The sequence below is a fragment of the Budorcas taxicolor genome, chromosome 13 (assembly GCF_023091745.1).
Source record: "Budorcas taxicolor isolate Tak-1 chromosome 13, Takin1.1, whole genome shotgun sequence".
NCBI lineage: Eukaryota > Metazoa > Chordata > Mammalia > Artiodactyla > Bovidae > Budorcas > Budorcas taxicolor.
Window position 1 is genome coordinate 42,712,938 of NC_068922.1, and position 27,593 is coordinate 42,740,530.

At 46.5% G+C, this 27,593-nt stretch overlaps 1 protein-coding gene and 1 pseudogene across 7 annotated transcripts in view; both read left to right on the forward strand.

The window, feature by feature from the left end:
- ANKRD16 (ankyrin repeat domain 16) overlaps positions 1 to 27,593 on the forward strand; it is a 37,580-nt gene that overhangs the window by 8,004 nt on the left and 1,983 nt on the right. The window contains exons 5-7 of one of the 7 annotated variants that reach the window (XR_008200450.1): positions 19 to 180; positions 2,804 to 2,882; positions 18,681 to 18,820. Coding sequence is in view for 6 of the 7 variants with exons in the window: in XM_052650763.1 (XP_052506723.1) it covers positions 19 to 180; positions 2,804 to 2,882; positions 4,905 to 5,086 (423 nt within the window). In the remaining variant the exon portion in view is untranslated. Of the gene's footprint in view, positions 1 to 18; positions 181 to 2,803; positions 2,883 to 3,426; positions 3,862 to 4,673; positions 5,660 to 6,377; positions 6,789 to 7,449; positions 7,541 to 18,680; positions 18,821 to 27,593 lie in introns of those variants that run through there. The other 6 variants (XM_052650768.1, XM_052650764.1, XM_052650763.1 and 3 more) reach the window with 6 other exon arrangements.
- On the forward strand, positions 20,442 to 21,193 carry LOC128058047 (voltage-dependent calcium channel gamma-like subunit; annotated as a pseudogene).

Consider the following 27,593-nt stretch of genomic DNA (forward strand, 5'->3'; position numbering starts at 1 on the left):
TCCGTCCTCACCTCCTAGGCTTGCGTGTCTGCTGAGGACTCACTGGGGGCCCAGGCCATCCACCGGGCAGCAGTCACTGGGCAGGATGAAGCCATCCGATTCCTGGTCTCGGAGCTTGGCGTCGACATTGATGCAAGAGCAGGATCTACCCATCTCACGGCACTTCACTTCGCAGCTAAGGTTTGTTTCTTTCCAGAACGGTGTTCCAGCTCCATAAGGGCTTGCCTAACCCTGTTGATGAGTAACCTGTAGTCCTGGTTGTTCTGCTTCATTTCTTTGGAAGAAAGAAATTGCCCATAACGTACTCTTCAAATGGTCCTGATTCTGAAGCCCTGGGTCCCTTTACATAGAAACCTGCCTCTATTTGTTTCTGGGTGAAAAAGAAAAGCCCTTTACTCCGTGTAATGCCTGCGCTGGGTGTTCCCTCTTACCCATTTTGTTTTCAGGAATAATGTTATTTGAAGCCATAAAAATCCATCGTATGAAATTCCTAGCTCTTTATCCTTTTACTGGATTTCAGAAGATTTCTTTAACTAAGACAAAGGAATTGCATTTACTGGGCTCTCTGACTGATACATGAAGGGCTTCCCTGGCAACTCAGTGGTAAAGAACCCACCTGCCAACAGAGGAGATGCAAGCTCAGTCCCTGGGTCGGGAAGATTCCCTGGGAAAGAAAACGGCTACTGTTGACTGAAAAAGATGTACAACTTGGGAGTTGCAAGTTAAGTTTTACTGGGGCCAAAATGAGGACTGCAGCCCGTGAGGCAGCATCTCAGATAGCTCTGAGAGACTGCTCAAGAGCTGCAGTGGGGGAAGGCCAATATATATGTAAGGTTTGGGTGAAGGAGGCGTTCCATACCATAAAATACTCATTTTTCAAAAGGTTTTTTTGTTAGTCATGAGGATCTGATGTCACCATGAAGGGACTTAGTGCTTCTCTATAGATATGAGGAGATGCAAGTATTGAGATCATAAAATCTGTTCCTAAAAACATCCATGTAGAAAGACCTGTCCCCCCAGATTCCCTGGAGCACAGAGTGCCTCCCACCGGCCTGAACTCCCTCAGGGGTTGTTGAAGGTCAACAGCTATAGCAGCATGGGGTTCAATCTCCATAGAAGCAGATGGCAAATGCCTTTGTTGTTCAGTCATTGTCAGTGCTCTTGGTAAGTGCCAGTTTGTAGTTGACACTACCTACTCCAGTATTTTTGCCTGGAGAATCCTCATGGACAGAGGAGCCTGCGGGCTACAGTCCATAGGGTCACATAGAGTCAGACAACGACTAAACAACCACAACAGCTGATGCATGAAGAATTAAAGGAGTCCAGAACTTTTTGCTAGGATAGTTGTTGGCTTACACCCTCCTCTTTCACAAGATGCGTGTGTTTTGTATAATCTTTAGCATTATTGGCTGCCTGCCTTTCGTTGTTTTCTAGCAACAGGAATAGATGTTCTTCTGGGGACCTGCACTCTCCTACCTATGTTCCCCTTTGACAACACGGGTATATAGTTGAGGGTGGGCTGAGTGTGTGGTCTGGGGCCACAAGGGGACCAAAGCAAGTGGGAAGATTGAACCTGCAGCCTCGCTTTCCACCTCAGCAGGTACTGATGGGCTGACTGGCTGGATGTAAGGCATGTCAGTTGCTTCACAAAAGACGATGCCAGCTGTGATAAGAATCCTGTCCTGGAAGGTTACATTGTGTTCCAGTCTATTTTCTCCCCTAAGGGGTTAGCAAAGAGCGTGTTTGCTTGGATGATTTAGAGTTGTGTCTTCTAAGAAAATCACAAGATTTGAACTCCTTACATTGAGATGAAACCCAGCCGTGCACCATTGCGTGTGTGCTGTCATGCCAGATTCTTGTGCGACCCCCTGGACGGTAGCCCACCAGGATCCTCTGTTCATGGGTTTCTCCAGGCAGGAAGCCTGGAGTGGGTTGCCATTTCCTTCCCCAGAAACCCAACGATAGTGGTCAATAATTTGGCTTCAAAGTTGACTGTCTCTCTTCTAATAACTAAACATCACCTGCATCTTTATTTAATGATTTATACTGGATTTTGATAGTAATGTGATGAGCCTTCCTTTAGATACCAAAATTCAGTTTTAGCAGTTAAGTACTTTAGTTAAGTACTTTTGATGCTCTCATATTGTGGTGCTGGAGAAGACTCCTGAGAGTCCATCGAACAGCAAGGAGATCCAACCAGTCAATCCTGAAGGAAATCAACCCTGAATATTCGTTGGAAGGACTGATGCTGAAGCTGAAGCTCCAGTACTTTGGTCACCTGATGTGAAGAATTGACTGGTTGGAAAACAGCCTGATGCTGGGAAAGGTTGAAGGCCGGAGGAGAAGGGGGTGACAGAAGATGAGATGGTTGGATGGCATCACTGACTCAATGGACATGAGTTTGAACAAACTCTTGGAGATAGTGAAGGACAGGGAATCCTGGCATGATGCAGTCCATGGGTCGCAAAGAGTTGGACACCACTGAGCTCATTGGAAAAGACTCTGATGCTGGGAGGGATTGGGGGCAGGAGAAGAAGGGGACGACAGAGGATGAGATGGCTGGATGGCATCACCGACTTGATGGACGTGAGTTTGAGTGAACTCCAGGAGATGGTGATGGACAGGGAGGCCTGGCGTACTGCGATTCATGGGGTCGCAAAGAGTCGGACACGACTGAGCGACTGAACTGAACTGAGCAACTGAACAACAACTTTAGAAAAAGCACCTGATGTGCAGTAGAGTTTGTGTCTAAGGCTTGCTTTTGTCATCACTGCAGTGGTAACATGTTTGTTTCAACACTCAGGAAGGTCACGTGAGCACAGTCCAGATGCTCTTATCCTTGGGTGCTGACATCAACTCCAAGGACGAAAGAAATCGATCAGGTATGATCTCATTTTACATGGACTTTGAAAATTGTTAGTAAGATGAATATAAACAAAATTAACAGTGAACTTTTATGTTAGAAAACCTAGTCTTAAGATATTATTCTTCAGCTCAGTTGGTAAAGAATCTGCCTGCAATGTAGGAGACCCAGGTTCAATTCTGGGGTCAGGAAGATCCTCTGGAGAAGGAAATGGCAACCCACTCCAGTCTTCTTGCGTGGAGAATCCCATGGATAGAGGAGCCTGGCAGGCTACAGTCCATGGGATCACAAGAGTTGGTCACAACTGAGCAAAACCACCACCACCTAACAAAATTAACAATGAACTTTTATGTTTGAAAAATTAGTCTTAATATTATTTCTCTAATAGCTCAGTACCTTTTAATTCAAATAACATATCCACTTGCAAAGCTATAGAACTATTGCTGTTACCATGGCAGCAATAATACTTTACTGCCTCTAGTATTACTGTGTTCATAGTAGTTTACACCACTTAACATATGTGACATCCAAGCAAGTTTTTTTAACTTTCTGTTTTGTCTCAGGGTGTAGCCGATTAACAGTGTTGTGATGGTTTCAGTGAACAGCGAAGGGACTCAGCCATACATACACATGTATCCATTCTCCCCCAAACCCCCGCTCCCATCCAGGCTGGCACACAACACTGAGCAGAGTTCCCTGTGTCAGAGCACTTTCTGTGTTAATCCGTGATCACACCAGCCCCCGGGATGTCACGGGGATTCTTCATAGGCCGTCTCTCTTGGAGTGTATTTTAAAACCTTAATCACTGTAATTTTTTTAGATTTGAGGCTCAGATATTTTTAGAGCTAACCCCTTAGTCTTGGGCTTTGGAATAAACTTTCTCAGTAGCATTCTGTGCACCAGTGACCATCTTGCCAGGGTTTAGTGGGACCTGTGATGCTTCAAGGCTCACAGGTAACCTGCCCCTCAGTCCAGGGCTGCAGATGGAGGCCACTGAGTCCAGGGACACAAGCTTTCTCCTGACGGCAGGGGAGCAGGACCCGGGCTCTTCCGGCCCCCAGGAAGCAGACCGCAAAGCCTCAGTGCCAGTTTCTAACTAGAGTGGGAAGGTGTGTCAGCAGTTTTTCTTTCCGTTACATCTTTCTTACTCATAGTGATATTTTTAACTTACACAGTGAATTCACAAAACTTTGAAAACGCCTTCTGTACCATTTAAAATCTCCTGGTTCTCATTAATTTGCTGTGTGCGTGTCAGTCATATCCGACTCTTTGTGACCCCCTAGACTGTAGCCCACGGAGAGGGCAATGGCACCCTACTCCAGTACTCTTGCCTGGAAACTCCCATGGATGGAGGAGCCTGGTAGGCCGCAGTCCATGGGGTCGCACAGAGTCGGACATGACTGAAGCGACTTAGCAGCGGCAGCAGACTATAGCCCAAGCCAGGCTCCTCTGGCCATGGGATTCTCCAGGCAAGAATACTGGAGTGGGGTGCCATGTCCTTCTTGAGGGGATCTTCCTGACCCAGGGATCGAACCTGGGTCTCTCACGGCTCTTGCATTGTCAGGCGGATTATTTACCACTAAGCCACCTGGGCTTCCCTGGTGGCTCACATGGTAAAAAAAATCTGCCTGCAATGTGGGAGGACCAGGTTTGATCCCTGGGTTGGGAAGATCCCCCTGGAGAAGGATATGGCACCCCATTCCAATATTCTTGCCTGGAGAATCCCATGGACAGAAGAGCCTGACGGGCTACAGTTTGTGGGGTTGATAAAGAGTCAGACATGACTCATTAACTAACTTCTGTGTTTTAGACAAGTCTCAAATCCTCGCCAATTGGTTCTATGACTTTTAAAACAATTTCTGACCAAATCAAGTTAAAAGGAAAAATGTTTAGATCCAGAATAGACAACGTCATAGGCATGAATATGGAACTGTGAAATCTGTGCAGCTGAAGGAACCAGAATCTCTATCAGGGGCACCTGGCTCCCCTGTCTGTACTGCGGTGGGTGATGCCCTGAGCTGGGTCCTCTGTCCCCACCCAGCCCTGCACCTGGCCTGCGCGGGGCAGCATGCGGCCTGTGTCCAGTTCCTCCTGAGCTCTGGGCTCCAGGACTCTCCAGACGTCACTGGCGCCCTGGCTCAGCACCTCACACGGAGCCCCGACGTCCTTCAGTGTTTCAACCACAGCACAATGGCTGAGGGCGTTTCCAGAGGTAGACAGTGAATCCATGGGAATGCGTGTGTGCTGCTTCAGTTGCCAGCAGGTGCAGTGAAACAGGCCAGGAGCCGGTGTTTTCTGCATGCCCCCTCAGGTGGAGGACCCCCTCCGGTGGAGGACCACCCCCACCCCGGGATGAGGCGGCTGGCTTCCTGGCTTGATGACAGCCCACTGCACAGTCGGACGCTTTCCAGTCTCTGATTCACTTTTTCTGCCTTCGAGGGGAGTCGATGATGAAGATGAAGTCAGTGTCTGGAATCCTTAGGGAAGCTTGAAAATACAGGGTGGGGACTTCCCTGGTGGTTCAGTGGTTAAGACTGCACTTCCGCTGCAGGGGCCAAGGTTCAGTCCCTGGTCGGGGAACTAAGATCCCCACGTGCCTCGAGGTACAGCCAAAAAATAAAATAGTATTTTAAAAAAGAAAATAGTATGCAGGCTGTTATGTGTGAGATGTTTTATAATAAATCACATGTGGAAAGGCCATGATAACATTTAGAATGTAGCAACTTGCCATTGCCTTGAGCCACAAAACATGACTGGCCTGTTTACTTTCTTCTTTCACAGGCTTTTCATTGGTCATTACAGTGGTTTAGCTTTTTTACAAGCAGTTAATGGAAACGCTTCTGTATTCTAAACTCTGCTTCTTTTTTTTTTTAAACTCTGCTTCTTAATGTTAAACATTAAAACATTTAATGTGCATTAAAGCATTTAATTAAACATTTAAAGTTTAATTAAAACATTAAACTATAATGTTTTAATCCTGAGGTTATTATTTTTTTAATAACAATTCTGTATTGGCTCACTTTGGATAATAAATACATCTAAAAACACATTGAAGATATTTTCAAACCTTTTTCATAACCTCATTTGAAGGATGCTATCTGTTCTTGAAGCCACCGGTCGAGTGTCCTATCCCACCTGCCCACGGAAAGTGATTTGTGACTCTCCAATAAACGAGACACTTGACATCATAACTTTAAGAAATTCTGTAGCAACTTAAAGAGAGGATGAGTCCTCCAGCATTTGGATTCTTTTCTTTTTTTTTAATGCAAAGAATAATTATCAATCCCAGCCAATCTGTTAAAGAAAAATGTATGTGTTAATCACAAGCAACTCAGTCCCCTTGTTCAGAGTAATCCGGTGGGAACTTAACAGACGTGGCAAGAATGTCGAATTCTTCACTATTCCCAGACAGTGCTGGCAGGTGTTTATCTCTAGCAGCCAGATAAATGCTCTGGTAGAAACACGATGGGCTTCCCAGGTGGCTCAGTGGTAAAGAACCTGCCTTCCAATGCAGGAGACACGGCTTTGATCCCTGGATGCGGAAGATCCCATGGAGAAGGAAATGGCAACCCACTCCAGCACTCCTGCCTGGGAAATCCACGGACAGAGGAACCTGGCGGGATGCGCCATGGGGTCACACAGAGTCCGACATGACTGAGCGACTAACACAATAACAACAGAAACACGACTGTGGCTTCTGAGTCACACTCTCTACCTGTACCTCCTCGAGCTGCTGGCACCTTTCCTGTTGCCCCGGAGGTGTCTCTGTGTCACTTGCTCTGGGTCTGAGGGTGGCCTATGAGGAGGACCCCTACTTGCAGGTGGGACAGGAAGACCCGCCAGGTGCTGCCCATCTCCCCTCGGTGCACACGTGATACAGCTTTTCCTCTGCAGTGACTGCCCGCAGGTGCCTTCCCGTCCGAGCTGTGGACCTCATGTACACACTCACTGGGACGCTCGTCTGTGGGGTTGCACTTGGTTCCCCAGGACGCAGCTCTCCACCTGAGAGGCTCTTGTAGCTGGACCCGAGCTGTCAGACTTGCTGCCAAAACCACTGGGGAGCCAGAGAGGACAGTGATGATGATACCATTCACTGGCAAAGACAGTGGTGATGATCCAATTACACCTGTTCCTGCAATAGTGACGCACTGAGAATGCGAATACAGGTGTGGTGATCATTAGCGTTATTCCTTCACTTCCCAATTTTCTCACTTCCTTTGGGTCTTCACTGAATGGGGCCCTTCCCTGGCCACAGGATCTAAACATCCTTTCCTTCAACGTTCGTCTTCTTCCCTTAGTTTACGCTTTCTCCATAGCACTGACCACTAAGGAATACACCACACAACTTGAGTTGTTTCTTTTGTCCACTCTGTCTCCTCAGCTAGAAGGTAAGCTCCTCGGCTGGGGTTTCTGTGTCTCTTGCTCACGCACTGTATCTACAGGGCTCAGAACAGCCCTGGCACATGTGATCTTGATATGGTCAGTGAGTGGGGGATGACTCCCGTGGCCTTGAGCACTGATGCATCCAGGATGCTGTACTCAGCACTCTTCCTAGCCAATCTTGTCCTTCCCTGGCTCTTCCACAGTGCAGCACTTCTGACCATCCTCGGTCTCAAGCATCCTTTCTCATCCAGACCTGCCCTTGGTCCCCGGCTCATCGGCCCTGCCGGTCCCTGCCACCAGCTTCCAGCTGCTGCTCTAGTTCACAGGGACCTAACTGCCAATTCAGGTGATGTCCTTCGGCCCTCCTGTTCCTGATGCTTTCAGTTCAATGAGCAACCACTCCCGCCTTCCAGAAGCCGGTTTCCTGTCACTTCCAACAACCTACTTCTGGGCCTTGCTCTCTTTCCTTTCCTGTCTCCATCAGGCCCTGACCTGTACGAAATTCTGTCCCTGCTCCATCCTGCACAGCCACGTCTCACCCACTCTCATCCCACTGCCCCTGACCAATGAGTCCCTCCAGCCCTGACCTGCTGCTGGCTGTACATTTTTGCATGGACGTCCTAAGTTGGCCCCACATCCAGCTCACTGAAAACCTAGCCTACCCCTAAAATTAGAAATTTTGAAAACCTTTAAATCAACCATACCCCAGTATAACATAAAAAGTAAACAAAAAAGACCTGTGCTCCCCCAAGCTCCCTACATTCATTCCAGAGCCTGCACACCACCCCTCCCCCGGTCTCCCTGGGACCTTCCTTGGACAGGAGGCGCAGCGATCCGGTCGGCTCCACCCCACAGTGACTCCCTGGTCCCGGCTTCAGTTTTGCTTCCTAACCGATGCTGCCACAGTCCCTCAGTCGCACCCATGGAGCTCTGCCATGACCCAGCACACTGACCACTGATGCTGTCTGCCTGAGTCCCCTTCCAGAAAGTGGCCGCCACCTGCCCCGGGGTTTTCAGCGCCCCGCACATGACCAGCACCCAGAGGCTGCAGGCAGTCCTTCTGAGAGCACAGCTGACCCACGTGAAATTTCAGGGTGGAGACTGGGGAGAAATACAATTTTGTCATTTGAAAATAGCTGGGACTCCATACATTTTACATATATATGTGTAATATATATATATGTATGTATGTATGTATATATACAAGATAGTATTTACAAAAAAAAATTTTTAAGGGATTGCAACAGGGGAAAGAAAGTGCAAAACTAAACACCCAGAAAATGAGAGCACTGTGCCTGTGGCAGTTTATCCAGTTTGCCATTCCTGGAGCCACCAGCAGGTGGCGGGCCAGGGCAATATTGCCTTTATTCTCCCAAGATTTTTTTAAGGCATAATCACGGAAAACTAGCCAATCTGATCACAAGGACCACAGGCTTGTCTAACTCAATGAAACTAAGCCATGCCTTGTGGGGCAACCCGAGACGTGAGGGTCATGGTGGAGAAGTCTGACAGAATGTGGTCCACTGGAGAAGGGAATGGCAAACCACTTCAGTATTCTTGCCTTGAGAACCCCATGAACAGTATGAAAAGGCAAAATTATAGGATACTGAAAGGGGAACTCCCCAGATCGGTAGGTGCCCAATATGCTACTGGAGATCAGTGGAGAAATAACTCCAGAAAGAATGAAGGGACAGAGCCAAAGCAAAAACAATACCCAGTTGTGGATGTGACTGGTGATAGAAGCAAGGTCTGATGCTGTAAAGAGCAATATTGCATAGGAACCTGGAATGTCAGGTCCATGAATCAAGGCAAATTGGAAGTGGTCAAACAGGAGATGGCAAGAGTGAACGTCGACATTCTAGGAATCAGCAAATTAAAATGGACTGGAATGGGTGAATTTAACTCAGATGACCATTATATCTACTACTGTGGGCAGGAATCCCTTAGAAGAAATGGATTAGCCATGATAGTCAACAAAAGAGTGCGAAATGCAGTATTTAGATGCAATCTGAAAAACGACAAAATGATATCTGTTCGTTTCCAAGGCAAACCCAAGGCAAACCATTCAATATCACGGTAATCCAAGTCTATGCCCCAACCAGTAACAGTGAAGAAGCTGAAGTTCAATGGTTCTATGAAGACTTACAAGACCTTTTAGAACTAACATGCAAAAAAGACGTCCTTTTCATTATAGGGGACTGGAATGCAAAAGTAGGAAGTCAAGAAACACCTGGGGTAACAGGCAAATTTGGCCTTGGAGTATGAAATGAAGCAGGACAAAGGCTAAGAGTTTCGCCAAGAGAACACACTGGTCATAACAAATACTCTCTTCCAACAACACTAGAGAAGACTCTACCCATGGACATCACCAGATGGTCACCGAAATCAGATTGATTATATTCTTTGCAGCCAAAGATGGAGAAGCTCTATACAGTCAGCAAAAACAAGACCAGGAGCTGACTGTGGCTCAGATCATGAAGTGCTTATTGCCAAATTCAGACTTAAATTGAAGAAAGTAGGGAAAACCACTAGACCATTCAGGTATGACCTAAATCAAATCCCTTATGACTAAACAGTGGAAGTGACAAATAGATTTAAGGGACTAGATCTGATAGAGTGCCTGATGAAGTATGGACGGAGGTTCGTTACATTGTATAGGAGACAAGGGTCAGGACCATCCCCATGGAAAAGAAATGCAAAAAAGCGAAATGGCTGTCTGGGGAGGCCTTACAAATAGGTGTGAAAAGAAGAAAAGTGAAAAGGAAAGATATAAGCATCTGAATGCAGAGTTCCAAAGGATAGCAAGGAGAGATAAGAAAGCCTTCTTCAGTGATCAATGCAAAGAAATAGAGGAAAACAACAGAATGGGAAAGACTAGAGATCTCTTCAAGAAAATTAGAGATACCAAGGGAACATTTCATGTAAAGGTGGGCTCAATAAAGGACAGAAATGGTATGGACCTAACAGAAGCAGAAGATATTAGGAAGAGGTGGCAAGAATACACAGAAGAACTGTACAAAAAAGAGCTTCATGACCCAGGTAATCAGGATGGTGTGATCACTCACCTAGAGCCAGACATCCTGGAATGTGAGGTCAAGTGGGCCTTAGAAAGCATCACTACGAAGAAAGCTAGAGGAGGTGACAGAATTTTCCAGTTGAGCTATTTCAAATCCTGAAAGATGATGCTGTGAAAGTGCTATACTCAATATGCCAGCAAATTTGGAAAACTCAGCAGTGGCCCCAGGACTGGAAAGGTCAGTTTTCATTCCAATCCCAAAGAAAGGCAATGCCAAAGAATGCTCAAACTACCGCACAATTGCGCTCATCTCACATGCTAGTAAAATAATGCTCAAAATTCTCCAAGCCAGGCTTCAGCAATATGTGAACCGTGAACTTCCAGATGTTCAAGCTGGTTTTAGAAAAGGCAGAGGAACCAGAGATCAAATTGCCAACATCCGCTGGATCATCGAAAAAACAAAAGAGTTCCAGAAAAACATCTATTTCTGCTTTATTGACTATGCCAAAGCCTTGGACTGTGTGGATCACAATAAACTGTGGAAAATTCTGAAAGAGATGGGAATACCAGACCACCTGACCTGCCTCTTGCGAAACCTGTATGCAGGTCAGGAAGCAACAGTTAGAACTGGACATGGAACAGCAGACTGGTTCCAAATAGGAAAAGGAGTACATCAACGTTGTATATTGTCACCCTGCTTATTTAACTTATATGCAGAGTACATCATGAGGAACGCTGGGCTGGAAGAAGCACAAGCTGTAATCAAGATTGCTGGGAGAAATATCAATCACCTCAAATATGCAGATGACACCACCCTTATGGCAGAAAGTGAAGAGGAACTAAAAAGCCTCTTGCTGAAAGTGAAAGAGGAGAGTGAAAAAGTTGGCTTAAAGCTCAACATTCAGAAAACGAAGATCATGGCATCTGGTCCCATCACTTCATGGGAAATAGATGGGGAAACAGTATCAGACTTTATTTTTTGGGCTCCAAAATCACTGCAGATGGTGACTGCAGCCATGAAAATAAAAGACGCTTACTCCTTGGAAGGAAAATTATGACCAGCCTAGAAAAAAAGCAGAGATATTACTTTGCCCACAAATGTCCGTCTAGTCAAGGCTATGGCTTTTCCAGTGGCCATGTATGGATGTGAGAGTTGTACTGTGAAGAAATTGATCGCCGAAGAATTGATGCTTTTGAACTGTGATGCTGTAAAAGCATTACTCCCTTGGACTGCAAGGAGATCCAACCAGTCCATTCTGAAGGAGATCAGCCCTGGGTGTTCTTTGGAAGGACTGATGCTGAAGCTGAAACTCCAATACTTTGGCCACCTCATGTGAAGAGTTGACTCATTGGAAAAGACTCTGATGCTGGGAGGGATTGGGGGCAGGAGGAGAAGGGGACGCCAGAGGATGAGATGGCTGGATGGCATCACTGACTCGATGGACATGAGTTTGAGTGAACTCCGGGAGTTGGTGATGGACAGGGAGGCCTGGCGTGCCGTGATTCGTGGGTTCGCAAGGGACACAACTGAGTGACTGAACTGAACTGACTGAACTGAGTTAAGAGACTTGGAGAAGGCAATGGCATCCCACTCCAGTACTCTTGCCTGGACAATCCATGGACAGAGGAGCCTGGTAGTCTGCAGTCCATGGGGTCACTAAGAGTCGGACACGAATGAGTGAATTCACTTTCACTTTTCACTTTCATGCATTGGAGAGGGAAATGGCAACCCACAGCAGTGTTCCTGCCTGGAGAATCCCAGCGATGGGCGAGCCTGCTGGGCTGCCATCTATGAGGTCGCACAGAGTCAGACACGACTCAAACGACTTAGCAGCAGCAGCAGCAGCAGCAGTTAAGAGACTAACTAAAAGCCTTGAGTGAACAGATACGGCCTGAATGCAGCGGAATATGTCTGTTTGGATTAGTCTCTGATAACTTAAGAGCAGCTCTCAGAACTCTAGAGGGTTCTCCCGTCCCAGCTTGTAGAATGCATGGGCTTTATTTTTCCCTGTTTCATTGAAAAATCCATCATCAACCAAGATTCAGATGAACATGAAACATGCAAAGCAAAGTCCAGCTTGCTGGTTACCTTGTCCCTTAATCCACAGCTCTGGGTCTCTCTCACATGCTCCCCGTTCTCCCAGCTGAGAAGAACTTAGCTAGCTCAGTTTAATCATTTAACATTAGACTGAAACAAAAATCACCAGTGAGAAAAGTCTGCAAGCTAACAGAGAGAGCAGACTTGTGGACACAGCAGGTGAAGAAGAGGTAGGGCAAATGGAGAGAGCAGCATTAAGACATACATATTAGCATGTGTGAAATAGATAGCTAGTGAGAATTTGCCATATAGCGCAGGGGGCTCAAATCCAGTACTCTGATAACCTAGGGGGTGGGATAGGGAGGGAGGTAGGAGGGAGGTTCAGGAGAGAGGGGACATATGTATTCCTACAGCTGATTCATGTTAATGTGTGGCAGAAACCAACACAGCACTATAAAGCAATTATCCTCCAATTAAAATATAAATTAAAAAAAAAAGTCACAGGTCAAGAAAAACATGTCCTCCAAAAGCAAAGAAAGAACCATGTGCTCCGCGAGCGTGGATCCCATATACTCTCAAAGCCCTCCCCCTTCCTGACCTTATACATGTGCCTGTGGGGAAGGCAGATCAATAAAATATTCACACACATCACTGTTCCTTCTCAGAGCTTCCGTCCACTCTATTTACACCTCCCTTGTTGCCTCCATTAGTTAGGATATCAATTCTGCTCCCATAGTTAAGACTCAAAATAACAGTGGCATACACACAAATGTATTTCTGCCCTAAGTAAGAGCCTGGGTAAAGCCAACCCAGGGTGAGTTAGGACAGCTGGGGACAGGCAGACCCCCGGTGTCCGTGTTCCGGGCCCTAAGCTCCTCAGCCCGTGAAGGGAGTCATGTCCCTTTTGAGGAAGGTAAGTGTATCAATCCCATTCGAGTCCCGCGGGCCGCAGCTTAGCCGGAGTCTAACCGACGCTGTGGGTCAGGGATCGTCTGGCATCGATGCTGCTGGTTGATGGCTCAGGTTTTTGCAGGGGCCTCCCCCAGAGGCCTCTCCCTATGGGCCTGTGTGAGTGTCTTCATGGGGTGGGGGCTGGGGTCCCAGAGGTGAGCATCCAGAGAGGGGAGAGTCCACACTGCCTTTCCCCACCTGCCATCGGTCAGGGTCGGCTGGGGAAGTCTTGCCCAGCTTCAGGGGCAAGGCAGACAGCCTCTACCTCAGGGGAAGGGGTTTGGGAAGGGTGGACAAGTTCCAGACCAGGTGGGACAGCAGGTGGGCCTGGAACTGCTGTTAGAGTCCCTGTCCACACTGCCTCCCGCACGTCTATCTGGCCTGAATGCCCATAATGGCCTCTGATTGCGCCTGTTTCCTCCACTTTTATGCTTCCCTTCACATAGCTCTCACGAGCAGCCCCCAAAGCTGATAACACATCTGATGGTTTCTCCCACTTGCAGACTCATCGTCTCCACTTGGGGTGGAGCATACGTGGTCCCACACTGCCTGTGGGCCCCTGCCTCCCACCCACACGTAGAAAACCTCTCTCTGGGTCCCACTTCCCTGCCTTCAGTTCCCCAAACTGACCAGACTTTCTTACACTTCAGTGTCTTCTGGAAATTTCTCTTGACTTGTCCTGTGGGTTCCTCCTGTTCATCCTGCCCCCTGACAGCCTCAGAGCAGCCCTCTGCCACATTCTGTCCCATCCCTTCACACCACTGCTCGTAACTGCCTGAACACGAGGCCTTTCTGCAAAATGAAAACCCGCAGGATCAGGGTCCACGCCTGCTTTGCACTTGGCATAGGTGCATGCATGTGTGCTAGGTCACTTCAGTCGTGTCCAAATCTTTGCAACCCCATGGACTGTAGCCCGCCAGGCTCCTCTGTCCATGGGATTCTCCAGGCCAGAATGCTGGAGTGGGTTGCCATTTCCTCCTCCAGGTGGCATAGGTGGGCCCCAGTAAATCTCTGTGGAATGAGTGAAGGGTCAGTGAGGGGCAGCGAACCAGCCTGTGCCCTCAGGAAGCTGATGTCTGTAACAGGAGCAGGGCTTGTTCTGTGACTACATCAGGGCTCTGGCTGGTGGGGCCATGCGAGGAGACGGCTTCTCGGGAGACACGGCATCTGGGCTGGGCCTGGAAGGGCAGAAATCATGTTGATTTTTAGAGACAGTAGGCAAGGGTTTCCTGAACAGAGTCAACAGCAAGGATGTGATACAATGAGGTCAGGGTTGCCAGAGAAGATGCAGTTACAGTTGAATTTCAGATAAACCACGAATGCTTTTTTATTATAAATACATCCCAAATATTTCACAGGATGTAATTCCACTGAAAAGCATTTGTGGCTTATCTGAAATTTAGATTTAACTGGGTGTCCCAGATTTTGCTAGGTCTGATGACCCTAAATGTGACCTCAGTTCACAGAGAATACTTGCCTTTCCCGGTGGGTTTCTGCTGAACAGCGGTGCCTTTGTTTCCCATCTCACAAGCCAGGGACAGAGACCGGTCACATGAAGAGTCACGTGGCTCCTCTGGGCATTGCTGCCCTGGCGATGCTGTCTTCAGGTGCCCCCAAGCTCACCACTGCTGAGTCAGGGCAAGTGCGTAAGATAAAAAGAAGGAAGCGGACTTTGGCGGCACAGAACTCTGTTTAAAACATAACCCTGCAACTCCCCGTCCAGGAGAATTCAGACCAAGTGACTCAATGTTCTCATCTGTAGAAAGGCCACAATGCCCACCTGCCAGAAGGGTCCGAGTACAACACCTGGCACACTGAAGGCACTAAGGGCTGGCTCTCTGACATCCTTATTTGCTTTGTAACCTGTCATTAAAAGCATCGCCACTGCTTGTCATGTAGTGTCGGTTTCCCCCATTGCAACAGAGAACAGTATTATCAAAATGTCTTAGATTTTTAAGTGTAAGAGTCCATCCAGTCCAGTCAAGGCTGAGCAAAGTTCAACAACTTGTCTGCTCTTCAGCCAAGCATCTGAAAACCCACCTGGCCCCCTGCCCTCTGAAGTCTCGGGCATGAGGCTCCCTGCATGTCCAGTCAGCCAGACGCGAGCTCTTGAAGGCATCAGAGTGTATCACTGCTTCTTTCCAATAATCGAGAGATTTTCTCTCTTTTAAATATCAGTGACAAGGACTTCCCTGCTGGTCCAGTGGCTGAGACACGGCATCCCAAGGCAAGGGGCCCAGATTCGATCCCTGGTCAGGGAACTAGATCCTGTATTCTGCAACTAAGACCTGGTGCAGCCAAGATAAATAAATTAAAAGTTTAATAAATAAATATCAGTGAGAATTGTGCCAAGGCAGGAACTTCAGTTTCCCCTCTAGCTTCCTGAATGTAATCCAGGGAAAGAAAAACCTGAGAAATTTTCTGACCTCTTCTCACTGGCCTCAGCAAGGAGCTTGACTTCCTGGTGTGGTGAGTTTCCTACACACACACACACAGGTCTTACTCTTTTTCTTTTTCAGCACATAGAACATAACAAGCAAACACTTTTACTATCCAAGCATCATTCTAGACTGAAAGTGAGTTGCTAACAACAAGACAGTTAAGCAGCCCGACCACACTTCCCCTGCTTTGCCTTTTGGTTTTTACCTCAGTGTCATTTCTCCAAATCAAAGGAGCTCAGAGGAGGGGAAGCTGCAGAGCCTGAGGGCGTGTACCTGGCACTCTTCCACCACTCAAATCACTGGGGTTAATTGATCTTCGCCATATTTTTTCCAAAAGTCAAGGTAGTGTAGGGGCAGGGGCAGAGAAGCAGCGGCTTGTGACAGCACTTCTCAGACGTCCCAGCTTCACAACCCACTGCAACAGCCTGGGCTGGTTCACCCACTCGCCGGAGTCCAGAGATGGGACAGGGGTCCCCAGAGCTCAGGGATAAACAATAATCTTCCCTCTTCTCTTAATCCAAAGATGGGGTGGTGCTCTGTAGGCAAGCTGTTGTTCAGTCGCTCAGTCCTGTCTGACTCTTTGTGATCCCATGGACTGCAGCACGCCAGGCTTCCCTGTCCTTCACCATCTCCTGGATCTGTAGGCAAGTAACATCCTTTAGAAGGATTAGCCCATGAGGAAGTGTGAGGGGCAGGGACAGGAAGGGACAGAAAAAGAAAAGAGAAAAAAAGATCAACCCACAAAACACCTGGAATCAGTTCTTCTTTAAAAGTGGTTTTCAAATCAGTAACAAGACTCAGTTCTCTAGGTATTTTCACCAGAGCAAATCTCAAGACAGATGGTCCCCTGGCTGACTGGAGAGTAAATAGGTCCAAGGCTACGTTGTAAGTGAAATACTCAGTTCTACAGGAAGACTCGAAAAGTACCTCTGAGTGAAGTAAGAGGAGGTTATACTGAGGCTGTGATTTAGAGTGTGTTTAGTGCCAAGATTTGAGAGGGTGCTCCCCGAGAAAGAAGCCATCACTGCCTCCAGGAGGGAAGAGGAGGTTCCTGGAGGCAGGGGCTCCTTTGGGTTGACCTACGCGTGAGATGAGAAACACACCCCCAGGCTCAGAATTGCAGGATTCCTGGACCAGCAAAGACTCACAGTGAAGAGGAAAGTCGCGTATATATGGAATCTATAAAGATGGTACCGATGAACTGATTTGCAGGGCAGGAATGGAGATGCAGACATAGAGAACAGACTTAGGGATCCGGGGTGGAGGAGAGGGGAAAGAGAGAGGGGGACAAGTGGAGAGAGTAGCATGGAAACATACACACTACCACATGTGAAATAGCCAGTGGGGATTTGCTGTATGACTCAGGGAACTCAAACCAGAGCTCTGTGACAACCTAGAGGGATGGGACGGGGTGGGAAGTGGGAGGGAGGGGACATACGTATACCTGTGGCTGATTCATGTTGCTGTATGGCAGAAAACAACACAATATTATTGGATAATAAAGATATTATCCTTCAATTGAAAACAATTTTTTAGAAAAAGAGGGAGAGAGAGCTCACAGATAAATATTGATAAGACCAATGATGAGGTCCAGTTTCTCTAGTTTATCCCCTCTGAGGTGGTCTCCATTCTTCCTGAGTCCATGCTAGACAAGCACAGCCAGCTTCCGCCCAGATAAACAGGAAGGAGAAAGGAGAGAGAGAGAGAAGGCAGCTATGGGAGGAAATTAGTACTTACACAGATGAAAATAGCTGGTGATTCCACATTTTCACTGCAGGAGGAAGAACAGCTGCTCTTCCCACCCGAGAGCCCAGTGACTTGTGAAAAGCTTAATACAGTGCTGGTTCAGAATTGAGCCTGTGCTAGCCTCAGTGTGAGCCCAAGTGCCAAGAATTAGACTATTTTTTAATGCAGTTACCAAAAAACAAAAAAGGTGTAGCTAAAATGGGTGATTTATTCAACAAGGACCTACTATGTATCACAGGGAACCCTACTCAATATTCTGTAGGAATAACCTATATGGGAAAAGAATCTAAAAAGAGTGGATATATATGTGTAACTGAATCCCTTACTGTAAACCCTAAAACTAGTGCAATGTTGTAAATCAGCTATGCTCTAATATAAAATAAAAACTATATTTCAAAAAGATACTAAAGATAAAATGGGTGATTTGCATTTTTTATTCCTAACTACAAAATTAAGATATGATCAAGTGCAGGGAAACATAAAAGAGAAGAAAAGGCTTAAGATTTTAAATGTTTATGAAAATAAAGTGTATGCATGGAAATAAAGCAAATGATACAGAACTACAAACACAGAAAATGAAAGTTCCCTGATAGCCTTCCTGGAACCAACCAGAGCAAATGGTTTAGTTTTCCAGATTTTTCTGTGTGTATGTGTAACCAAATATGTGTGTTTATGTGGTTTAGTCGTGAACTCATGTCCAACTCTTGTGACACCATGGCCTGCAGCCCACGAGGTTCCTCTACCCATGAGATTTCTTTCCCAGGACAAGAATACTGGAGTGGGTTGCCATTTCCTTCTCCAGGGGATCTTCCTAACTCAGGGATTGAACCCATGTCTCTTGCATTGCAGGCAGATTCTTTACCAACTAAGCTACCAGGGAGGGTATACATTTGTGGGGTGGGGGGAGTTTTACAAAAATCTGATCATGATTTAATACTTTCTTTCGGGAGTTCACTTTCTTTTTTCTCATAACTATATCTTGGACATCCTTCCATGCTAGTTCTTTATAGACAAACTGTATACTACAGAACTGCTATACAAGGTTTCACTGAGTAGGTATAATTGCAGGTGAATACCTTAACCTTTAAATTTATCTAATAGCATTATAGTCACACCAAAAGGCAATTTCAGGGGCTTCAGTGTCATCGTACTCTCGTTGCACAGTGTTTGCCCTTTATCCATGTATCCTTCCTGCCTTTGTCCATCTGCACACACTTCTCATAACTTGTTCATTTAACCCAGAACTTCCCATGGGATCCCTGCCACCGAGGGCTGCTGGGGGCTGCCAGGTCCTAGGAAATGGGCATGACTAAACAAGCGAATGTGTCAAGACAACATGGCATTGCAAAACCCTCTGGTCACTGTGTCATTTACAGTTAAATGTAAGTAGGCCTTTTCTACACATTTTAAATACCTTCCTGAAAAAGCAAAAGGCTTTCATTTCTGTCAGATACTTTTATAAAGGGCAGAATTCCCTTTCCCTGTCCTGGGTCTGTTTTGTCACAGCATCTGGGAATCCCAGGGGCAGGGTGCGGAGGGCTCTGCTGGGTGTGGTGTCCGTTGGTTTGTGACAACATTTAGCCAACTGGTAACTTTACTTCAGGGTTTCCTGGTGGCTCACTGGTAAAGATTTTGCCTGCCAACGCAGGAGACATAAATTCAGTCCCTGGATTGGGAAGATCCGCTAGAGAAGGCCATGGCAACCCACTCCAGTATTCTTGCCTGGAGAATGGACTCCATGGACAGAGGAGCCTGGTGGGGTACAGTCCATGGAGCTGCAAAGCACTGGACACAATTGAGCAACTAAACATTACCTCACTGTGCTCTCAGTTCCTCTGGGGCCCGACAGGAAGTGGACTGTTTTTTCCTGCAAATCATCCGGGATACTGCTACCCTACAAGACTTGTCGGGTGTAGATGCTACAAACACATCACTATTTAAAAATTAAGATGGGGTGAGGAATTGGGAGACTGGGATCGACACACATATGCTACTGATACTATGTATAAAATAGATAACTAGTGAGAACCTACTGAACAGCACAGGAAACTCTACTCAGTGATCTGTGGTGACCTAGATGGAAAAGAAATCCCCAAAAGAGCTAATATATGTACACATAGCTGATTCACTTTGCTGTGCAGTAGAAACAAACACAATATTATAAAGCAGCTATGCTGTTGTTTTTTGCTCGCTAAGTTGTGCCGGACTCTCTGCGACCCCATGGACTGTAGCCTGCCAGGCTCCTCTGTCATGTGATTTCCCGGAACAAGAATACTGGAATGGGTTGCCATTCCCTTCTCCAGGAATCTGCCCAACCCAGCGATCAAACCTGTGTCTCCTGCATTGGCAGGCAGATTCTTGCCTGCTGAGCCATCGGGGAAGCCCCCAAAGCAACTATACCCCAGTAAAAATTAATTTAAAAAATAAATAAATGAAAATAAAGATAGAATCAGGGACTTGGATTATTATGAGAGCAGAGATGTGAAACTCTCTTAGCAGGTAATAAGTTTCATTCTTTTGCAGGAAAGTATGTGTCCTATGTTAAGGAATTAAATAGTTTATATATTTAGAAAACTCAAGAACAGATTGATAAAAGAAATGTTCATCTGCCGGGGTATGGGGAAGTCATTCTGGCTTATCCCTGAGTTAACTCAAGTTTTATGCTAACTAAAATAGCCTGCTTATGGCCTATCAAACATACATTGTACATCTGCTTTAGTTATTAAAGAAAAGAACACACTGATCAGAAGTAAAGACAACCCATGATAAAAATAAAGATTAAATGCCCATCTCCCTGGAACTAATGCTGGCCCTTCTTTGATGCTAAGACTCCCTTCTCTGGTGCCACGGCCGTCCTGACTCGCTGAGTACCTGCTGGTCTGTTGTTTTTTTTTTTTTCTGAAACCTCCTCCCCATATAAAATACACACCCAAATACCTCCCATCTCTCTGCAAACACACTGTTGCTACTGCAAAAATCTCATTTTTACTCTTTTGAGACGTTATGTCATTTAGGAAGGTCATTTCTCATTATATGACATTATATGTCACTTAATGACATTATATGTCATTTATTAATAACTGGTTTATAGTTATAGCAGGCAGTTTATTAACATTTAATTTAGACCCAGCAGATCTGAGCGAGGGGGCGTGGAGGCAGCAAGGCAGAAGGGAATGAAGAGCCCTCTGGTCAAGCCCCCTGTGTCCAGACACAGGTTGCTGGCCAAAGGAGGCCCCACCAGTCCTTCTTAGAGTCCTCCACCGAGCCCTCATCATCCTGTGCACCTCCCGGGCCATGGTCCTCTGCTTCGTCTCCATCTGTGGCGGCGATGGCTCCTGGCCGACGACTTCCTGTTCAGACTGTGGTACTTCTGCACTGGCTCCAACCAGACTGGGCTGCATTTCCTCTGAGACCCAAGTCAGGCCCATGTGCCCAGGCTGGCCTCAGATATGCTGGTGGCCTGCAGCATGGCCACCTTGGCAGTGGGGTTCATCATCTTTTTCCTGGGGCTCCTCATAGTGTCCCAGGTGTGCAGGGACCTCCCCTCCCTCTTGCTTGTCTTGTTCGCCCTCTCCTTCATGGGCCTCCTGAGTTTCCTGACCTTCTCAGGAGCCAGGTCACACTCATGGGCCTCACCCTGATGTTCTGAGTGACTCCATGGCCTCCTTCCTCCCCTTCCTGAACCCTTGCACGTCAATAGCATCACCCACATCGACAGCATCATGCATCCCTGGGGCCTGCCTACAAAAGTTTAGGGTCCCCTCCAAGGACATCAAGTTCTACCAGAAAGTGTGGTCAATATGAGACTTTTCCAGACTTTCCTGCTGGTCCAGGGGTTAAGACTCTCTGTGCTTTCAATGCAGGGGGCATGGGTTCAATCTATGGTTGGGGAACTTAGATCCCACATGCCACAGTCCAGTTCAGTTCAGTTGCTCAGTCATGTCCAACTCTTTGCGACTCCATGAACTGCAGCACGCCAGGCCTCCCTGTTCATCACCAACTCCGGGCGTTCACACAAACTCATGTCCATCGAGCTGGTGATGCCATCCAGCCATCTCATCCTCTGTTGTACCCTTCTCCTCGTGCCCCCAATCCCTCCCAGCATCAGGATCTTTTCCAGTCTCGCATGAGGTGGCAAAGGATTGGAGTTTCCGCTTCAGCATCAGTCCTTCCAAAGAACACCCAGGACTGATCTCCTTCAGAATGGACTGGTTGGATCTCCTTGCAGTCCAAGGGACTCTCAAGAGTCTTCTCCAACACCACAGTTCAAAAGCATCAATTCTTCAGTGCTTAGCTTTCTTCACAGTCCAACTCTCACATCCATACATGACCACTGGAAAAACCATAGCCTTCACTAGACAGACCTTTGTTGGCAAAGTAATGTCTCTGCTTTTGAATATACTATCTAGGTTGGTCATAACTTCCTTCCAAAGAGTAAGCGTCTTTTAATTTCATGACTGCCATCACCATCTGCAGTGATTTTGGAGCCCCCCCAAAATAAAGTCTGACACTGTTTCCACTGTTTCCCCATCTATTTCCCATGAAGTGATGGGGCCAGATGCCATGATCTTTGTTTTCTGAATGTTGAGCTTTAAGCCAACTTTTTCACTCTCCTTTTTCACTTTCATCAAGAGGCTTTTTACTTCCTCTTCACTTTCTGCCATAAGGGTGGTGTCATCTGCATATCTGAGGTGATTGATATTTCTCCCGGCAATCTTGATTCCAGCTTGTGCTTCTTCCAGCCCAGCGTTCCTCATGATGTACTCTGCATATTAAATTAACTTGCAGATTAACTCTGCAAGTTAAATAAGCAGGGTGACAATATACAGACTTGATGTACTCCTTTTCCTATTTGGAACCAGTCTGTTGTTCCATGTCCAGTTCTAACTGTTGCTTCCTGACCTGCATACAGGTTTCTCAAGAGGCAGGACAGGTGGTATGGTAGTCCCATCTCTTTCAGAATTTTCCACAGTTTATTGTGATCCATGCAATCAAAGGCTTTGGCATAGTCAAAAAAGCAGAAATAGATGTTTTTCTGGAACTCTCTTGCTTTTTTGACGATCCAGCGTATGTTGGCAATTTAATCTCTGGTTCCTCTGCCTTTTCTAAAACCAGCTTGAACATCTGGAAGTTCACGGTTCACATATTGCTGAAGCCTGGCTTGGAGAATTTTGAGCATTACTTTACTAGCGTGTGAGATGAGTGCAATTGTGCAGTAGTTTGAGCATTCTTTGGCATTGCCTTTCTTTGGGCCACATAGTGCAAGAAAAAAGATTAGATTTTGCCAACATGTGACATTCAAATCGCTGCCTCTTGGCCTTGCGGTGGTTGGGCCAGTGGCCCAGGGGCCTTTGTAGCTGGTCTGAAGTCCAGAGGTTAGGTGGTGCCTCCAGCAGCACCAGCTTAGTCATGACTGTGTTACTAGGGTGTTGATTTTACAAGAATAAACATATATTAAAATCTAAAAAATAAAGTATGAAGCCTTTGACTGTATAGATCACAACAAACTGTGGGAAATTCTTCTGGAATACCAGACCACCTGACTTCCCTCCTGAGAAATCTGTATGCAGGTCAAGAAGCAACAGTTAGAACTGGAGATGGAACAACAGACTGGTTCCAAATAAGGATAGGAGTATGTCAAGGCTGTATATTGTCACCCTGCTTATTTAACTTATATGCAGAGTACATCATTTGAAATGCCAGGCTGGATGAAGCACAACCTGGAATCAAGATTGCCAGGAGAAATATCAATAACCTCAGATACCCAGATGACACCACCCTTATGGTAGAAAGCAAAAAAGAACTAAAGAGCCTCCCGATGAAAGTGAAAGAGTAGAGTGAAAAAGTTAGCTTGAAACTCAACATTCAAAATACTAAGATCATGGCATCCGGTCCCATCACTTCATGGCAAATACATGGGGGAACAATAGAAACAGTGAGAGTTTATTTTGGGGGGCTCCAAAATCACTGCGGATGATGACTGCAGCCGTGAAATTAAAAGACACTTACTCCTTGGAAGAAAAGCTATGACCAACCTAGACAGCATATTAAAAAGCAGATGTTACTTTCCCAACAAAGGTCCGTCTAGTCAAAGCTATGGTTTTTCCAGTATAGTTTATATATAGTTTTTCTTGAACTATAAAGAAAGCTGAGTGCCAAAGAATTGATGGCTTTTGAACTGTGGTGTTGGAGAAGACTCTTTAGACTCCCCTGGACAGCAAGGAGATCCAACCAGTCCAATCTAAAGGAAATCAGTCCTAAATATTCATTGGAGCTGATACTCCAATACTTTGGCCACCTGTTGTGAAGAACTGACTCATTGGAATAGACTCTGATGCTGGGAAAGATTGAAGGCAGGAGGAGAAGGGGACGACAGAGGATGAGGTGGTTGAATGGCATCACCGACTCGATGGACATGAGTTTGAGTAAGTTCCTGGAGTTGGTGATGGACAGGGAGGCCTGGCATGCTGCAGTCCATGGGGTTGCAAAGAGTCAGACACAGCTGAGTGGCTGTACTGAACTGAACTGATGAATCCTATCCTGCCACTAACCAGGTGTTTACCTTGGCCAAATACCAGCCTCCCTGAGTCTATTTCCTTATTGGTACAGCAGACCTAGTAATTCCTGTGTTATGTAGTAATCATGAGGGCTAAGTGAATCAGCTTATGGTGAGTACTGGCCAGTGCCCGGCCAAAGCAGAAGCACAAAGCAGTGGCTTGGATCTTTGTCAGACACCTTGAAAGAACGGACAGGTGGAAGAGGATTCATGGGGAAGAGAAGCAGGGGTCTACTATTAATTAAAGGAAAGATTTGCTTGGCATGGGGGCTTCTCCAACGGTTCAGCGGGAAAAGAATCTGCATGCCGTGCAGGAGACACAGGAGATGTGGGTTCAATTCCTGGGTCGGGAAGATCCCCTGGAGCAGAAAATGGCAACCCAGTCCAGTATTCTTGCCTGGAGAATCCCATGGACAGAGGAGCCTGGCAGGCTGCAGTCCATGGGGTCACAAAGAGTCAGACACGACTGAGCACATGGCACTGCTTGGCCTCAGAAAGGGCCCTTAATGGGTAGGAAAGCCTAACACAAGGGGAAATGGGGGGCGCCGATGCCTTACCTGTTGTAAGTGTTCTGAACCTTCAGGGAGCACCCCTGCGTTAACTCCTAGGCCACACCTGCCATCAAGTTCTGCTTGATTCCATCGTCAGGGACATCCAGGGAGCGGCCCCTCGCCTCCCCCGTCCCCACCCTCCTCAGTGCTCCGCCCAGACCTGATGGACAGGACTGCCCAGGGACCCTCAGACACAAAATGAGGTGCTCTGTGCAATGGATAGAAACCTCGTGCCTCATAGGGTGGCAGTTCACACCCAGAGGAGAATGTACTTTGTACACTCTCCTTCACCCATACAAGGGCAGCTTTGTCCTGCCCAGGAATCGCACTGCCTCCCCTGATGCTGTGCAACCTCCCTGATGGGGCAGCGGACGTAGGGTCCTTGGAGCACAGCCCTGCCTCCAGACAAGAAAGCTCTAAACAACTCCCACACCACGGCTGGCCCTGCAGTGAAGGCCTGTCTGCCTGGTGAGCAGCACTAGCGTTCTTGTAAACTGGAAGGAAACGGAACCATGGGTCCCTGCACACAGCTGCGCTTGGCTCCATTGCTCAGACAAAGCATCTGTCTCCCCAGAGGAAATCTGTGCCCAGACGGCTCTCCAGACTCTACCTGACACTTAATCACCCCTCCTCCTCCGCTGATCTGACTCCTCTATGTGTTGTTTAACTTACCTACAATTTCGTAGGCATTTTTGTTTTGTTTTTCATAGAGGTGAAATTCACATTATGTGAAATTAAGCATCTTATTTATTTATATATATTTATTTATTTGGCTGTGCCAGGTCATAGTTGCAGCACATGGGATCTTTAGTTGTGGCAGGTGAGACCTAGCTCCCTGACCAGGGATCAAACCTGGGAGCAGAATTGCTGGGTAATTCTGTTTACATTTTGAGGACCTGCCAAGCTGTTTTCCACAGTGGCTGCACCATCTTACATTTCTGCCAGCAACATATGAGGGCTCCTGTGTCTCCACCGCCTTTGCTTCGCTTTTCAATGCAGCAACCATCCTCATGGGTGTGTTCTGGTATCTCATGATTTTGATTTGCATTGCCCTCATGACTAGTGATGCTGAGCATCTTTTCATGGGCTTGTTAGCCCCATGTATATCTTCTTTGGAAGAATGTCTATTCAAGTCCTTTGCTCATTTTTTAAAAACTGAGTCTTCTGTCTTTTTATTGTTGAGTGGAGAGAATTCTTTACACACCCTGGAGGCATTCATATGTCTTTATTGCTGCTCTTAACACATTTCAATCTCTTACCTGTTTACCTCCTCTACCAGGTAGAGAGAACCTGAAGAGCAGGGCCTATGCCTTATTAAAAAAAAAAAAATCCTCTAATTCCTGGGACTTAAATAAGCTATCATGAACATATAACATGAGTTTACGCCTGTATATATAGAGAATGTTTCTGGAAAGACGCGTAAGAAAGTTAAGAGAGGGGCGTGGCAGTCTGGAGCAGAAAGAACAGATGCTACTTTCCACTGTCTACTCAAGTCTTATTTGACTATTTTTTATAACTATGTGTGTTATCTTTAAATCAAAAATTAATAAAAATATATACCACTGGCTTTTTAAGGGTGAACTGCAGTGTAAGTAAGTGTTCTGACACCATAGAAATGCTGGGCTCTAAGGTCCACACCCGACAAGTTCTCCTGCCCACCAGCTGAGCTGCAGAGTTGGTCAAAGCCAGGTCCACATGTCACAGGAAGAGAGGGACACTCCTTATGCAACACAGGGTCCCCACGTGCCTCCTACCTGGGGACTGGTGCCTGTGACCTCAATATGCACATAAAGCTATCTGACCAACATCATCTTCAGAGCAGTTTTCCAGAATGCAGCTGGGTGAGCAACAGGAAGGGGGTCCCTCGCTGTGTCCATGGCCTCTATCCATATCCCAGGCCCTGGTACTCTGCATCTTGAAGTGAGCAAAGACCCCAAAGAGGAAGAGCCCTGAGAAACCCACCACCTGATAGTGCTAGAAGGACAGGGACAGACAGAGAGAGAAACAGAGAGACAGAGATAGAGAAAGAAATAGAAATATAAAGAGGGAGACACAGAGAGACAGTTAACCATACTTCAAAAAAAGAAAAGCTTAAAACACACACATCCCCTGTAGGCCAAGCACTCCTCTCTAGTTTGCCTTAACCTTCATCATTCCCTATTTTTAATATCCCAACACACTTCACTTATTACTTGCAGCTCTACAAACTTCCACTGTATTACTCCTGAAATCTGAAAAACAATAAACTTGGAGATACAACATCAATATGTGTAAGCTAAGAAAATAATATTATTTTTGTTTCATGGGAAAAAAATTAAAACACACACACAATGTTAATGGGATTCCACTGCCAGAGAAATATAATTAACTGACAGATGGGGGTTAGAGGTGCAAGCTACCTAGACTTTCTTAGGCGTCGGTTTCTTCATCCATAAAATGGGGAGCTTTCGTGGGCCCTCCCAAGTCTTTCCCCATCTGTCCTAGAACGCGGTGACTCTATAATGTTTGAAGAAGGTGGGACCATCAGTATCAGAGACCTGAAAACTTTATGATTGAACAGAAATGAGATAAACATGATGACAAGCTCATCTGAGTGTGAAAGATGGCAAGAATGAAATGACTTCAGCTCAGATCCATAGATAGACACATCAACACAGACCCCTGTCCTTGTCTGGAAGCTGCTTTTATTTCCACAGAAGAGGAAAGGTCCAGTTGTTTTTTGATATGCACGCATAGCCAGTAAACCCCTGTGGCGATAAAAACCAGAGGAACCAGTGAGACCACGGTAGGCCCCATCGCTGCCAGGACATGTGACTGGTGGTCACTTCGAACCAGCAGTGCTGTGTGGAGAGGGGGAGGGGCCCAGGAAGCGTCTACCATCCTTCCAGAGCATCAGCCAAAAGATAGTCCTCCCTGAATCGCAGTTTTCTCAGCCGACAAACGCCATTCAGATTCTTTCTATGTTCTAAAGTGAACATGCTACATTTTATTTTTGTAAAATGATACTCTATCCCAAAGCACTTAAAAAACTTTTTATTTACTATTATT